This window comes from Canis aureus, chromosome 5, assembly GCF_053574225.1.
Source record: "Canis aureus isolate CA01 chromosome 5, VMU_Caureus_v.1.0, whole genome shotgun sequence".
Classification (NCBI taxonomy): Eukaryota; Metazoa; Chordata; class Mammalia; order Carnivora; family Canidae; genus Canis; species Canis aureus.
In genome coordinates, this window is record NC_135615.1 from 84,837,786 (window position 1) to 84,854,630 (window position 16,845).

The 16,845-nt window shown below is 42.5% G+C and overlaps 1 protein-coding gene across 1 annotated transcript in view; it reads right to left on the minus strand.

The window, feature by feature from the left end:
* VPS13D (vacuolar protein sorting 13 homolog D) overlaps positions 1-16,845 on the minus strand; it is a 240,357-nt gene that overhangs the window by 128,626 nt on the left and 94,886 nt on the right. The window contains exons 41-50 of the mRNA XM_077899583.1: positions 15,171-15,276; positions 13,976-14,128; positions 11,783-11,918; positions 10,608-10,655; positions 8,285-8,435; positions 7,979-8,189; positions 3,834-4,081; positions 2,129-2,320; positions 1,695-1,821; positions 17-159 (exon numbers count right to left, since the gene is read on the minus strand). Coding sequence (XP_077755709.1) covers positions 17-159; positions 1,695-1,821; positions 2,129-2,320; positions 3,834-4,081; positions 7,979-8,189; positions 8,285-8,435; positions 10,608-10,655; positions 11,783-11,918; positions 13,976-14,128; positions 15,171-15,276 — 1,515 coding nt within the window. The remainder of the gene's footprint in view (positions 1-16; positions 160-1,694; positions 1,822-2,128; positions 2,321-3,833; positions 4,082-7,978; positions 8,190-8,284; positions 8,436-10,607; positions 10,656-11,782; positions 11,919-13,975; positions 14,129-15,170; positions 15,277-16,845) is intronic.

The window sequence follows — 16,845 nt, forward strand, 5'->3', positions numbered from 1 at the left end:
TCCAAATGTAACCCACCAATGTTATAGATCAGCCCTGGGCGGTTTCCTTGCTGGATGACTTTCAAAGCTCGGACACCACTACCACCATCCAGTGAGAAGCCCTGGCACCAGCCCGGCATGCCTTCAGGATGAATCCCCCTTCCGATTCTCATCGTGCAGCTGTGGGGCAGAAAAGCAGAGATATATGTATTCATCTGTAAGAAAGTCTTACTTATCTGCTCTAATCAGGAAACACGATCACCCAAAACCAGAACTCTGACACTGACTCTTCCTCACTTTCGTGTGATTCCCCAACACAGAAGGGCAATCAGCTAGTGGTCAAGACTCTTACCTTTGAGGCAGCCACAGTTACTCAATGTGTGAAATGTATGGACATCTACACCTGGACACGTTCAGAGAAAACATTAGGATTCTGTGGGCATAAATCATGAGGAAAGGACTACGATACTTTATTCCTCTGAGAAACAAGGATTCGAATCTGATCCTTTCCTATCTCAGGTGTTTCAAGGATTCATGAAATAACTTGACTGTATGAGACAAGTGCGCACACGACTCCGTGCACACCAGGAAACTATGTACAGAAGGCACAACCTTCTTTCTCAGGCCTGGTACTCTTACAACGGCGAAGCGCTGTCTGGTTGGCCAATGTCTTGTCATGAATCCTGGATACAGAACTCCTGAATGTGTGTACCGGCTCTGCTGCTAACAAGCCACATAACCCAGGACGGGTAGTTTGTTCGGAACCTCAGTTTCCTCACTGTAAAATAAAACACTTTCCTGCCCTGCCTAATCCACGGGGATGTGATGGGCGAGGGGAAATGCTTTGTGAACTGTGAGTTCCCTAAGTAAGTCAAGCTGCGTCACCAGTGTCAAGTCCTTGATCTAAAACTGTCAGAATTGTCTCAGGAAAGGCGTGACACTGCGTCAGATGGTTGGTTGTCTGTATCTCCTGCCATGTCCAGTAAGTCCCCAGTCAACCTGAGACCACTCCTTCCTAGGAAGGCTGCGGCCCACAAGAACTACGCAGCAGGGGTTGGCACTGGAACGTTATCAGATGCGCTCCCCTTGAGGAAGGCTCCAAATGAGAAGACTCCTATAAAAAGCAGAACATCAAAACCAAGAACAAAAGGGAATTCATGCTTCTACCACATGCACAAAGGCCAGGTCACCTAAATCTCACCACCGTTGCTCCTTCCTGCCTTTAAACACGCGAGTGCTCTGAATCTTGAAGTGGTGCCATTTATTTCAAGGGTAAAAGAGATGGACTCTAAAACCTCACACAAAACGACCTAGGCTGGGTTGGCGCGGCAGACATTTTACCAAAGGGCCAGGCTAAGTCCCCTTGGATGCCAGCTCTGCTGCCCCGCTGACGGCTCTGCGCAGGGGAAAACCGTGCAGTGGAGGAAGGGAACACGTGGGTGCTCCTCATTGGCAGGGTTATGAATAGCACTACTTCAAAACATGTAAAATAAAACTAGCTTTCATTATAAACCCACCAAATGGTTTATTTTCAATATCAAGTGACACAGAAATTAGATCCGAAAAAATCCCATTAGGTCATGGTCCTATTCCCCTGCCAAGTCAGGATTGTTATCTACAGTATATTTCGACTTACACGGATATACTATAGCCTTTGCTAATTTTTTCCCTCGCCTAGGAGCTTATTTCCCCCTTCCATAAATAACTGTACTCACAGGTTTGGCTGCTCTTTGTCAGCGTAGCAGAATAAGAGAGGGCTCAGGCTCCGGGCCAGCTCGTGTTCCTCAAACTGACCTGCAGCATCTGTCTTTGCGTTGTCCTGTCTGAAGATCAGTGGTAACCCTTTAGGAAGGAGGGGGACAGCTTACATCAGTCCCACCCAGTCTATGCAAGACAGATGTAGATGGTAAAGGGAAAAATTGTCAAGGGGGAGAATCGTGAAAATTGAATTTATTTGCTGGGCTCAGTCTGTTGTCTGAAAGGACAGTTCTGACCATGATGAAGCACTTATTATGGAAGCAGGAGAGTTTCAGCAGCTTAGACTGTTGAAGTCATCTATTTGCATTGGCTCCATTCGGTTGGCTGAGCAAATAAATCTGAATTCCCATGACCAACGCCAAAGGCCTACTTGAGCGGCCTCTGTACATACCTGTTTTGTTAATCAACCAATATGGAGCAGAAATGAAGATCTTTAAGGATCCTTCTGCTCGACACACAATCCGGATGGTGAGGTTCAGCTGCCGACGGTTGATGTCATAGAGTCGCATTCTTACCATGTAGTTTTGGGTTCCCGGTGGAATGAGCAATTCTTTACAGAGTGGGAAATTCTCCAGTGATACCCCTAAAGAAGATACAAGCTACTGTCTGCCTGGGTTCTCACTGTAGTTTATCAAAATAGCCCACAGCCAAACAAAATTGGATTCCTTTTGGAAAAATCAGTAACTACATATGTAACTGGCAAAAATCTTATTGGAATGGCCATTTTCCTTTAGCTGGGGCAAGAGTAAGTATGAAGCAAATCAGATGGCCTGGAAGGAACACGGGAGTTTAAACTCCATTATCAAAAGGATGAAAATATCAAAAAGCTATCAATGATCCCCATGAGCTTACTACTCAACAGGCCCTGAGCTGGGCAGGTACCTCAAACCCAGGAAAGGCAAGGACAGGCTAACAGGTAAGGTCTTCTGCAGTCCCACTGCCCAAGACCCAGTCTTGGCAATTCCAATTCCAATTCCCGGTCTGTCCTTGCCAGCTGTGTGCTGGGCGGCAAGCTAACCTCGTGGTATATCCTCTGCCAAATGAGGAGAATACTGGTAGGTGTGTGGCCGCGTGGTTATTAAAAGTGACCATCACATGGAGCGTGACTGGGAAGAGAGGAGTGCTGTGTGTGCGTGCAGTGGTGGTGGGGTGGGGGTGGGGACATGTCCACATTACAGGGCTCCAGGAAAATTTGTTAAAGACATATTTAAATGTCAGAGCAGGGATCTGCTTTCTTAGAACAGACCACTAGCACTGCACTGTTTTTGCTCTTCTACATCAAGCTCAAGGATTTATATATTCACTGAAATGTAAACTCGTCACCGCTGAACACACTGCTTAAGTCCAGTAAGTCTGAGGCTCCTCATCTGTAAAATGGGGCCAACAGCTGTCAGCCTGTGACAGGAGTTGTGTGAAGATTGAATGAGAGGACACAATGAGGTCACTCACGCAGCTGTAGCAACAAAAATACTTCCATCATCATTATTTCAATGTGTCTACAACAGACTTAAAACAACATATGTCCTGCCCAAACTCTAAATTCCTCACTTTGCCTTAAGTGCTGCAAATTTAGGACTGATTCATCCCTGTGGCTGAAAATTACCTGCTAGATAAAACAACCCAAACCTCAATTTCTTCATCAGTAAACAGGATATAAACAACTACTGCTATAACGGTTACATGAGATCACGTGTGAAAACACCTGATTTAACGTCTGGAGTACAGTGTGTGCCGAGTACACGTTTTCTCCCTTCTGGAAAAAAGGAGAGACCTACAATTTTGCTCATTTTACAGCTAGGAATAAAGCATGGTTTCAAAAGATGAAATGACTTCCGATAGTCACACATCAAATGAGCAACGTAAGAAAACAGGCTCTGTTGAGTATTTCCTCTATATATCTTTTGGATTTGTTGTTTTTTCTTTTGATAATTGTCTAAGAAGTTTTTTTTTTTTTAACCGTAATAAATCCCTTGAGCAGGGTTACTGACACATCATATGTGCTGTAATTTCTCTAAAATCTTTATCAAATGATCACAAAACATTTAGTGACATTCCCATAGAATTACCACCCAATGATTCTTTGACTAAACCCTCACCCAGTTCAATGTTCTGGGATGTATCAGCTGTGTGGAGGGCCACCTCTTTGCCAGGTTTCAGAGTCCCATTAATTGGCATCCCTTTAACATAAAAGTCAAGTTCACAAGGTAGCAAGTTGCAGATGACCACAGTTGGCAGGAGATATATGGTATGCCCAGGTTGTCTGAAGATCTGTTTTGCACTGTCAGAAAATATGTTTGAGGGCATATAATCCGGGTAATTCTCCTTCTTTATGGCCACACAAAACCTATGAAGACAAAATACTGTAAAAACCATTGGCCTAAATAAAGAACTTGAATTTTTTCTTAGTGGAGTATGAGAAAGCATAATGTAAACATGGTTCAGTAATTCAGTTAAGATATTTGCAATTTTCAATCCAAACACATATACTGAGGTATAATTAAATCACAATAAAATGGATAATTTTAAATGTTCAGTTTGGTGAGTTTTGACAAATATGTATACCTAACTGCTACCCAAAACCAGTTATACAATTTTTCACTCCAGAAAGTACCCTCCCATCCCTTTCCAGTCCATATCCTCTCCCAACAAAGACGCAACCACTGTCTGACACTTACCACACTTATAGATTGGTTGAACCTGTTCTTGAACTAGCACGTAAATAGAACAATACAGTATATACCACTCTCTGTGTCTGGTTTTTTTGTGTCACATGGAGTTTCTACAAGATACAGTTGAGCTGTTGTATGCATCAGTAATTTGATCCACATGCCAATGGATGAATATACCGCTTTTTATTTATTCATCATCCTGTTGATGGCTAATTGGGTTGCAGATAGCCAACTGGGTTGTATCTTCATATCAATTTAGTGAGCATGGAAATCCTAACAATATCGAGTCTTCCAATCCATGAACTTGGTTATCTTTCCACTTAGTTATTGGGTTTTCTTTACTATCTCTTGACAAGGTTTTGTCATTTCTGGCATAGAGAACTGGTACATAATTCCTTAGATTGAGTTCTGGGTAATTATGATTTTTGATGCTACTGTAAGTAGCATTATTTTAATTTCCAATTGTTCATGGCTAGAATATAAGAATACAATTGAGGAGCGCCTGGGTGGCTCAGGCAGTTGAGCGTCTGCCTTTGGATCAGGTCATGACCCCAGAGTCCTGGGATGGAACCCTGTGTTGGATTTCCTGCTCAGCTGGGAGTCTGCTTCTCCCTCTCCTCCTAGCTTGTACTCTTTCTGTCACTATCTCTGTCTCTCTCAAATAAATAAAAATCCTAAAAAAAAAAAAAAAAAAAAGAAAAAGAAAAAAAAAGAATACAATTGATTTCTGTAGGTTGATCTCAAATCCTGAAATCTTGATAAATTTATGAAGCCTCATAATTTTCCTATGTAGTCTATGGTTCTCTATATATATGTGTCATTTGCATATATTGTTTTAGTTCTTTTCAGATCTTTAAGCTTTCTCAATTTCCTGTTTATCCTTATTGCAACAGCTAGGACTACTATGGCAATATCATATGGAGTGGCTGGTTCTCAATCTCAAGGAAAAAAAGTTTAAGGTTTCACCATTAAGTATGACGGTAGCTGTAGGTTTCTGTAGGTTTATAACAGATGTCCTTAAACAAACTGAAAAAATTCTTTTCGGTTCCTCATTTGCCGAGTACAGCTGCCTGTACTGGGTGTTGAATTTTATCAAGTGCTTTTTTGTTTGTTTGTTTGTTTGTTTGTTTGTTTGGCATTTAATGAGATAATCTGATGGGTTTTTTCTTTTAGTCTTTTTGGGTTAATATGGGAAGTTACATTTATCAATTTTCAAATGTTAATATAATCTTACATTCCTAAAATAAACCTCACTTGCTGGATTTCTATTTGGTAATATTTTGTTAAGAATTTTTGTATCTCGGGCAGCCCCAGTGGCTCAGCGGTTTAGCACTGCCTTCAGCCCAGGGCGTGATCCTGAACACCCGGGATCAAGTCCCACGCTGGGCTCCCTGCATGGAGCCTGCTTCTCCCTCTGCCTGTGTCTCTGCCTTTCTCTCTGTGTCTCTCATGAATAAATAAAATCTTAAAAAAAAAAAAAAAAACAGAATTTTTGTATCTCTTGGGGAAATATTGGTTTATAGTTCCCTCTCTCTCTTTATTCAATAATATATATGTCAGTTTTGGTATCAGGTATATGTGGCCTCATAAAATGAATAGGAACTGTTTCCTCCTGCTCTGCTTTCCAAAAGACTTGAACTGGTGCTATTTCTTCTTAAAATGTCTGGCAAACTCACTGGTGGAGCCATGTGGACCTAGAGTCTTTATTCTGGGAAGGCTTTTTATTGAAAAATTGATTTCTTTTTTTTTTTAATTTTTTTTTCATTTATTTATGATAGTCACACAGAGAGAGAGAGAGAGGCAGAGACATAGGCAGAGGGAGAAGCAGGCTCCATGCACCGGGAGCCTGACGTGGGATTCGATACCGGGTCTCCAGGATCGCGCCCTGGGCCAAAGGCAGGCGCTAAACCGCTGTGCCACCCAGGGATCCCCGAAAAATTAATTTCTTTAAGAGATATTGGGCTATTTGGATTTTCTGTTTCTTCATTGGGTCAGTTTTGATCATCTTTTTTAAGAAATCTGTCATTCCAGAGTGGAATTTGTATAAAATTATTCGTAGAGTCTCCTTTTAATGTCTATAGAATCTATAATAATGTCTCCTCTTTTCATTCCTTCTATCAGTAATCTGTATGTTCTCTTTTCTCCTTGATCAATCTTATTATTTATCAAATTTATTAATCTTTTCAAAAGGCCAACTTGACACTGCTAATTTTTCTCTATTGTTTGTTTTCTATTTCATTGATTTCCACATTTACTTTTATCAGGTTCTTTCTCTATTTGTTTGTTTTAATGTGCTCTTCCTTTTCTACCTTAAGGCAGAAGCTTAGACCAGTGATTTTCCATCTTCCTTATTTTCTTATAAGAGCATTAAAAGCTACACATTTCTCAAAAAAACCACAAAACACAAAACCTATACATTCCTCTATAGAACAGCTTTTGCTGCTTCCCCCACATTTTAATGTCTAGTTGTTATTATTGTTCAGTTCAAAATATTTTTAATTTCCTTTGTGATTTCTTTTTTGACCCTTGGGTTATTTAGAAATCTAATGTTTCATTTCCAAATATTTAGGGATTTTACAGGCATCTTACTGTTACTGATGCCCAGTTTAATCCTATTGTGATGAGATTTATTGTGTATGGTTTCAATTCTTTTAATATTTATTGATCTTTGTGTTATGGCCCAGTAGATGGTCTCTCTTGATAATTATTCCATATATACTTGAAGTGAGTATACGATCTGGAGTTGTTAAAGTGCTTTATAAATGCCAATTATGACATACACTGATGGACAGCACTATTCAAATCTTTGATGTTTGTTTTTATAAATCATTGATAGGAAACTGTTAAACACTCCATTATGGCTGCGTATTTATTCATTTCTCCCTTCAGTCCATTAACCACTGGCCAATCAGGGTAAAGGGCATACTAGAATTCTTTACACTATTCTTGCACCTCTTCTAGAAGTTTAAAGTAAATGAATGCCTGTCTTCACTAAAGAGAAAACTAAAGCTGATAGTCTCTGATCTAAGTAAGTTTAAAGTCTAAGTTTAGAAGGATTGAACAATACCAATCCAGTGTTTTTTCCAACATTGAATCTAGAAATGTACTACCTATATGCTTCAGAAGGGGAAAACAAGAGTCTCAATGATTAGATAATTTTGTTAAGGTCCCCAAGGCAAGTCAGTACTAGGTGCATGAGCCTTCCTCCAAATTCCTTTGAAATCTGTCATTTGAAAAACTTCCACCCCCAAGATTCTGAGTCTCAATTTAGAAATAGGTACTGGCTAATACTTTTTACTTCCCTCTCTGCATGTCCTCTTTTTATGCTGATGCACACATACAAGTTTCTTATCTTGTGAGTAGTGTGCTTGCTGGTTGCTTCTCCCATAAATATCAGATGATAAGCAACAGTCGCATACCCACCAAAGATTAACCCTCGAAGCCTTATAAGCTCTAACATAAGAACTTTAGGGTTTTAAACGAGCACAACTGAATCACTAAGAGTCCTCAGAGAGAGAATGAATATCTTTTTAAAAAGGAAAATTTACACGCCATTGCAGTGTTGTGCATACCTGAAGAATCGGCTTTTGTCCAAGTCCATAGAGTGGCATTCTCGTTTGCTGCTGCTAACCTCTGCAGCCTTCACTACATTGGTCCAGTGAATAGGAGCCTTACAGAAAAATACACCCAATCCTTTAGGCCGGGCCTGTAGCCGCCAAGAAGTGAGATGTAAAGGTACAGCAAATGAATCCCCGGGCATGATCGCGGGAAGCACCACAGGCTCTGCCACAGAAAAAAGGGTCAGCATCTTTAGGGAATGGTCTTCCACCCAAAAGTCTGACCCTCTCAAGATAAAGGAAGACCATGGCAAAACTCACTGTCTGGAGCTGATGGGCTATCCAGTCTTAGTTCCATTGGTGTCTCAAGCCTGTTCTTCACAATGAGGGCAGATCGGACAGTGATTACTTTCCGAGCACTGCCCTCCATTGTCACAGCAAAGACCACCCGGACAGGTGGGAGTGAAGAGAACTGCAAAAAACACAGGAATAAAAGTGTCATAGCTGTGCTCTTGAAAAAACACACAAAATACAACAATACCAACCAGAGTGCCTAAATCAAAAGCATCTTATTATTACTAGAACCCTTCAGTGAAATTAGTCATTAAGCCCTAAAACCATTCATCTTTAATAGAAGTGAATATGCTATAGATACACACTGTTAAAACAGCCAATTCTAAACATTTCTAGAAAAACAGATACTCTACTCAGATGTGGTATCACAAAATGTGTCACAAAGAAAAATCAGTCTTAGGCCTCTAGACACATTATAAAGTAACTAAGACCCATAATAACCTATTAAATCTTCCAAACTTCCTGCAATTTGATAAGAAACTGTCTGCTGGAAATTACCCTTCATTCACAATGCCCTTGGGTTCCTACACATCAGCCCTTATATGGAAACTGTGAACGAGGCTTGTTTTCAACTCTACTGGAGGGGAATAAAGATCATCCAAAGCAACTAAACGTTTAGAAACACTGGGGTAGGACTTTGCAGAACATAAAATGATTTACCTTCTGTGGTATTTCTCTCCCAGATTAACATTAAAGTGAGAAACACTCCTTGAACGCTAACAATGGGCTGGATACTGCCCAACACACACAGAAAAACAGAAGGAAGTCTTCTGAGGTTAGAACTTGTCTTTGTAAAATCCAGAGAGTGTGTAAGAAAGAGCTGTCTGTACTGGTATGCCTTTCACAGGAACAATAATTACTTTTTCCCCCTAAATGTCATAAAAATTACTCTCTAGACCCATACACCGCTCGTTGACACGCCTGCAGAAAAAACAACATTTGTTTTTCAAAGGACTTTAAAAATCAAACTTCTCTTTCTCTGCAACTTTTTCAGCTTTGTTCAGTAATTGCTCTTTCACAAACAGGACACCGAGGCTCCAAAACTTAACAGAGTGGAGGGAAATAATTTATTTTTGGTCTTGGGCTACAGCCACTACTTTCTGTTTCCACATGTTCATTCAGACATTCAACACACGTTTCATTCTACTAGCAAATGCCAGGGAAGTTTTTTTTTGTTTTTTAAGTATCAAACTCCACATCAGGTACTCCAAAGAGAAGGTTTCTGCAATTATCATTCTTTGAATGTGTTCAGAACATACTGACAATGCTGTTTTTATTGGAGAAACAAATGACACCACATCCAAGCTTTTCCTACTACCAACATTTTTATTAAAACAAACAGTATGTGGAAACCGACCTAATGCACAATAAAACGAAGAGCTCGTTTTGAATCAAGACGTCCATGAAGTCCCAGTGAAAAGGCAAACTGTCATTTTCTGGAGGGTATTTGGAGGGACACAATCCCAGCACAAATATCAAAGCTCCCACTGACCTAGCCTAGTAAATCCCCAAGAGAGCCAAAGCCCAAGAATGATTTTAAATCTTGACACTGCTGTCTCTAAGCTTACTTAAAAATCTCACATTTCAAAACTTACTACCATCAGAAAGAAGAAACTATAAGCAAAATTCTGAAGACAGTTTTTTAATATCATCCTCTGATGAGGTTTCTAAAGCTAAATGGAAATAAAACTTACTATTTTTCATTCTTATTTACTTTTACAATCTTGGGACCAAAATCCGGGAAATGCACATAGCTGCATAGGGTTCATTTATATTTTAACTTAAAAGAAAAAACGGGGGAGCCTGGGTGGCTCAGACAGTTTAGCGTCCAACTCTCAATTTTGGTTCAGGTCTTGATCTCCAGGTTGTGAGATCAAGCCCTGCTTTGGGCTCCGCACTAGGTGTGGAGCCTGCTTAAGATTCTCTCTCCCCCTCTCCCTCTGTCCCTCCCCACTTCACCCCTCCCCCCACATACTCGCATGCTGTCTCTTTCTCAAAAAAAAAAAAAAAAAAAAAGAAAGAAAGAAAGAAAAGAAAAAGGAAATAAGAGAAGGGAAACCTGGACCACAACATTTGCATTTTCTCCTCCTCCCCGTAACAGTCTAATACACCAAGTTAGTGAAAATATTTCTTTGAAAGTTCTTATAAAAGGAAGGTAAATTGTTAATAGGAAAGGACAAAGATCAATTCCAATCACACACAGGTCATAAAGTCCTGTGATCACTAGGACATCAATGTATGGTTCAAGTGCAGTGTATATACCCAGTAGACACAGGAAAATCATACTCACATAAACCTGCGGATGAATAATATTCGTTCTGCTGCTTGGGCTGCCAATCTAAGAAAGAATCCAAAAGTCAGAGTCAGCACAGACCTAAGATTACAGGCATCATTAAATTCAATGACAACGTAATTTGCTTGTAAGAATAGGATTTATAAATAATCTTAGTAAAGTATGGTCTGCCATGAAAAGAAAACATCTTATCTTAGAGGATACGAGAAATGTAATACTGATTTTTCAATCATTCCAAATATACAGAATTTCTCCATGACACAACAATACAACAGAAAGGTATCTATCTCTGGGGAGAATTAGTCCTTTCATGACTAGACATAAATTTAGGCAGGAACGTAATCTGGAAAGAAAGTCTCCTTTTCTACGAAACTTAGGGTCCAAGAGAAGAAGAGGAAGGAACAGCGTTCTCTGAGGATATTTTTCATCAATAAAGGGAACACAAGGAAAGCTACGATGTCTTTGCCAATCTGCACTTTCTGACGCATCACTGGCTCCCCAGTAAGGAATGTAATCCTACAAAGTATGGCTAAGCAGTGGGTGAGAGCGCCCATGACCACTACAGCAGCCAGGATGCCAGCCTCCACCTGCGCGTTCCAGACAGGGAGGCCGCCTGCGTCTCTCCTCAGGTAGGCCCTCAACCCCTAACTGCAGGCTGGGGTAACATTAGGGCAAGGGTGTGTGAAAGGGTGTGTGATCAGAAAATGAGTAACAGTGGACATTGGTCTTTATGCCAGAAAGCAGAATTTGGAGACAAGAGCTAGAAGGATCAAGGAACAGCATTACAAGAAATATAAAGAATATTGTATACAAAGGAAGCATGACAATATGCGGAAGTAGAGCCAACACATGTTTGGCAGATTAGTAAACTGCCAATTGGGCCAACTGAGTATGAAATGGGTCTGCACAGGTGAGGTAGTATGTGTTAACACTAATTTTCTATCTTTTTTTCTACTGAAATTAACCACTGGTGGCTGACCTATGTAGCAACTATGAATCCCTATGCCTGACCCCAAATAATCTTGTGTCTTCTTCCTAGAGCCAGGGGAAATGAGGAACAAGACAATTTCACCAGAGCGAGGTTACAGGCTGAAGTGTCCTAGTCTCTGGCTTTAAGGGCACATGGCTGGGGCAAGATTGTGCCCTAAAACACCAATTTTAGAGCCACACACCGTAGAGGAAGATGAATTCTTATCGGGTGCTGCATAGCGGAAAAATGTCCCCACTTTGTCCACGGACACCGGGCTCACTTGCTCCCAGCCGTTCACTCTCACTTGCAGCTGATGAATCCGGAGGTCGTGGGTGTGTCTATGAGGCAGAACAGGGGAAAGGATGTTAAGCATGATCTTAAAAAGGGAAGGAAAGTAGAAGCAAAGAGTCAAATCTGATTTACTATATAACGATATAAAAATCCCCTTGGCTAAGCCTTTTGGTGGTTACCTAATGCAAGAAAAATCAAGAGAATATTTTAACTGGGTGTTATACTTAAAACAAACGTGCAAGATCTGTAAAGCCCGAGCAAGACTGGCATTTACCCTCCCTTTGTACAAACTCTGCAAATCCTGCGCACATGCCGGGGTCCTTTCCGCACGCCACCCCCACCCCCACCTCTATAAAATAATGACGTCAGCTAAAAGCATTCCAGTGGGCCAGTAAAAGTGTTGTACCAGCAATTTCATCATATAACCACACTCTCGGAAATGCATAAAATGACATTTTCTTCTTGGTTCCCTTGTTGAAAATCCTACATCTCTCAGAACCCCACTTGGTTGTTTGGCTTCAGTCCTACACGCCTACAGACAGGTTATGAGAGACGAAGCCCTCAGAGCTTTAGGGCTGAAGTGCTCGGCTGAAATTGGAGCAGAAGGCAGCGGGCAGAACGGGAGGAACAGGAGGAAATTGCACATTTAATTCTATTTTAGATTTTGCCTAATTCAAGCCAGAAGCCCAAAATGGGGAACTGGATTTAAGGCTGACAGGAAAGGGGGAGGGAAGGAGTGGGGCACCGTGTGCCAAGGAGGGAAAAGCCAGAGAAGGCATTTATTTTGATGAATTCAAGCAGAACAGTGGGACTTAAAATGGGTTACTAGACATGTATGCTAAAACGGAAATGACAAAGAGGTCAAACCCTTCCTGACGCAACGGAGGCAGTGCTGATGAAGAAATACAGCCAGCAGTTCTATAATTAGCTTCTCCAGGAACTTTGTGGAACAGGAACACGCTTACCACTCATCCCTGGAAATTCTGTTGTGGCTCCAGGTACGTGTGCCCAGCACGGTGACTGTATAAACTATTCTTCCTATGTAATCACTGGGAGGCCCACAAGTGCGGGACGCTGGCCACTAGAGAATCATGTGTGCTGGTCCGAGCTGTGCGCAAGGAAGAGCTGTTTCACTTGGGAGCAGCTTTACACACAAAGACTTAAAGCGTCATGAAAGCATAAGGCCAGACGGCCGAAGCCGAGCTCTGATACTTCAGCTCTGCTTGACAATGGATAGGAGGCTCACATGCAAGTGTCTCACCCTATCGCCATCCACTGGATTGCCCTTCCCCTTAAACATGTCTGCAAAAAAGGCATTTTAGGACCTCTCATAACCAGACAGACCTTCTTTCGTGTTTAGTCCAATCCTTTGCCTGGCTGTTTCAACAGTGACCAACTGGCAGTCTCCCTCGATGAGTCACTGTTATCCTCTTAGAATCAGAATTTCTTAGCATGACTGGCCCTGCTGCCTGAACCCACCTGCTTGCTGAAAGTGCTATGTAGCACACGCACATCTTAAAACCAAAATCAACATGCTTTGACAACCTTTTAAGAATAGCATGTCATTCCAGTTATGAGGTGAGCAAGTCACGAGGAGAAAAGGTACAGCATGAGGAATACAGTCGGTGGCACTGTAATAGTGCCGCAGGGTGACAGGCAGTAGTCACACTTGCAGCAAACATAGGATAATGTAGAGCTGCCACACCACTATGTTGTATACCTGAAACTAATGTAACATTGTGTGTCAACCATAGTAACGTTCAAATAAAGTAAAAACATAAGAAACCATGTCGCCACTACATCCTGAAAACCAGGCTTGTATACAACTTGAGTGAACTTGAGTGTCGTCATCTGCACATCCCTCAAATTAGGGGCAACACACTGGCCATCATCCCTCATGTCAAATAAAGGGACTGTTAATGAACGAAGTGTATTCCCAAGATAGCAGAAGGAAACACTGGTTTTCTAAATAGCTTTTCAAAACCAAACATTAAAATCATTAACAAAGGCAAGGGAAAGGGCAAAATACTAGGGACAATCTCTTGTAATAGAGAGATCTACCCAGTATATTTTGGGGGGAGGAAAAGAATGAACCACACCTTACCTGTGTCTTAGCTTTCCTCTTGCTTCGAATTCAAAGGGAATCTCTTCGCCTGTGAGAACTTCCCGCCACTCACTAACATTGTGAGCATCATCAAGAAATGTTCCATTCCCTTCTGGGACGAGCCCTGGACTCCCACTGTGGGACAGCGCAGCCCTGGAACCAAATCACACAACACCAGCTTGGCCGTCTTTCTCTCTCAACTCCCTCTCACCCGGAGCTCCATGCTGGGGGTGCAGAAGCCCCTCCTGGACCTCAATCCCCATCAGAAGTCCAGGGAGCCTGGCTACCAGGATGACCTAAGAGGTAACTGCAGTCATCTCTGGGACAATCACAGCCTCAGTAAAGCTTGAGAAACAGCTGAAAGCTAACACTGCTCCACCACTTACTCCAGCAAGCGAGTGAGTCCAGTACATATCGGGACGTAAATACAGGTAAACACAGTCAGGAGTTTTAAAAAGTAGTTTTTAAGTTACTATCTGGAATGTAACAGACCTAAACTGCTTTAAAAAAAAAAAAACAAACACCTCCTCAGGGGCATTACCATACTTAGTGGAAGCAGGAGAAATGTGGCTTCAAATTGGCCAATTCTGTTATTTACTTCATGCACCTCTCATTCCCTAAACTGGAAAGATCAGCATGTACCCCGAGGGTAGAGCCAAGGTCTAGGCAGGCAGGCAGCTGATAGAGAACATCCTCACTAGGCCCAGGTAAATGCTCTTTTGTTCTCCAAACTCCACCCACTTCCATCTGGCATGAACTGTTTTAGGTTTGAAGATAATTCTTGGTGAGGATAATATGGGAGGTGTTTTCAAAGCTGTCTTGGAAGAAAAGTGCAGGATGTTTGGTTTAACCACCACATACAGCTTCTTTTAAAAGGGGGTAGTGGTGAGAACGGAGGAGAAAAGATGGGATGACTTTTCCTTCCCACTTCCTACTCACATCCTTAATTTGCTTGACTTTTAGCTTAAACATAATGTGACCCCAGGGTCAGGGTCATAATTGGGACATTTCAGACTTGAGATCTACTTCTCTGGCTGCAGATTCCACCTCTGTCATAAATTTCAACAAGACGGCAAGTTATTAATTCAACTATAATCCTAAGAGCTTCTTGAAGGGGCCCAGCTTGTGCTGGGCTGGCACTCAGGAGCCTTTGGTGGCAGAGACGGCTCAGGGTGACCTATTCGGCGTGCCTTACCTGGTGGGTGTGGTGGTCAGGGTGGCAAACCACAAAGTGCAGCCCGTGTGGTTCCTCAGAGCAAAAGGGACGAATGGTTGCCGGCGCTTGGGGGTCTTCACCTCTGCTACAGGCAAACAGAGGAAGGCTGTTAGCACAGGCCTCTCCGTGCGTGGCAGAGATCCTCCCCAGGCCCACGCGCAGTGCCCCGACTGCCTCTCCTGCAGAGGGGCGGATGGTGGCGGCCACAGACACGGCGCCGCCACAGGTGTCAGTGGGACATATGGGATCTCCAAGTTGTCTGCTGTCTGCTACATGGTGGCGGTCCCTGCACCAGCTAGCTGTGATGTGGGACTACTCCCAGCCCCCAATCCTCCCACGATTCTAGTGAACCTTACCTCAGGAGAGCTAACCTCAACCAGGCCCTAACTGGCTGCTATCAGCAGAGGGAGATGGACCCCCACAAGCCCCGAGGAATATATTCTCAGCGAGTGACCCCAACCATAGCAAGATACAGTGCACATACACACTCACACTTTGTCCAAAACGCCTGCCCGTTAACAGCCTCCCTTTCCATAAAAGCTATACTTCTGTCATGTTATGCATATTTTAACAAAAGAAAGAACACGTTTTTCAGGAACACGTGGTGGGCTCAGTGGCTGAGCATCTGCCTTCAGCCCAGGGCGTGATCCTGGAATCCTAGGATCCCCGCAGGGAGCCTGCTCCTCTCTGCCTGTGTCTCTGCATCTCTCATTCTGTGTCTCTCATAAATAAATAATAAAATCTTTAAAAAAACCACTCTTTTTTATTCTCTTAAACTAATACTTTCTTCCCCTTCCCTGGAGGATCAGAAGTATAGTATCCAAAAACTTTTTAAATGAAATTTTAAGCTCATTTTTTAACATAGATACCACCACTGTCTGCTACTAGGTAGGAACTAGGGCTTCTACAAAAGGGGCATAAAGTAGGGTTTCTTTTCATAAAATCGCTTCTAATCAGGGAAACTGGAAAGAAACACTGACTGATCCAAAACTGCAAGTAACCAAATCCCAGAGACCTGACTATAACCATTCTAAGAAAACAGAGAAGCAAGAGACCATGCGGCCAGAAATGGGTTTCCAGCATCCAGGCTGCCTTGAGATCCTTCTGCCGGCACCACTGCCCGGCCATGAGGTATGACACGGCTCCTCTTACCAAGGTCCCGTGGGTCGGTGGGTCACACTGAGAGCAGGTGGAGACAGAACCCCAAAGGCACCGGCCACGCGCTCACGCCTCACGGGCACCACCCACAAACTGTGTGCCCAGCTTTAAAGCGCAAGGACAGGCTGAGCAACACCGGGACCCAGTGGTCCACAGCCATGCAAAATGACATCTAAAGGTGACCACAACTGCCCGACGAGAACTCTAGAGCAAAATTAAACACACCTTACAGGTCCACATGTTTCCTGTCAGCAAAACAAGAAGGTAAACTGCAACAGACCCTGCCTTCTCCCACCGCCAGAATAAGGCCTGGGCCAGGACCATAAAAGTCAGGAATTGCTACTGGCTTTTAAAAAGTAATCACTTTCTTTTCTTCTCCTTTGTGCCTCCTAAAGTTTTCAGAAGCTAGTACTATAAATGCTGCAAAAACAAGCAATTTCAAGCTAAGGCAAGTTCTGTTTTGCTAAGGACAATGGCTCAAGGGAATCTGAGAAAT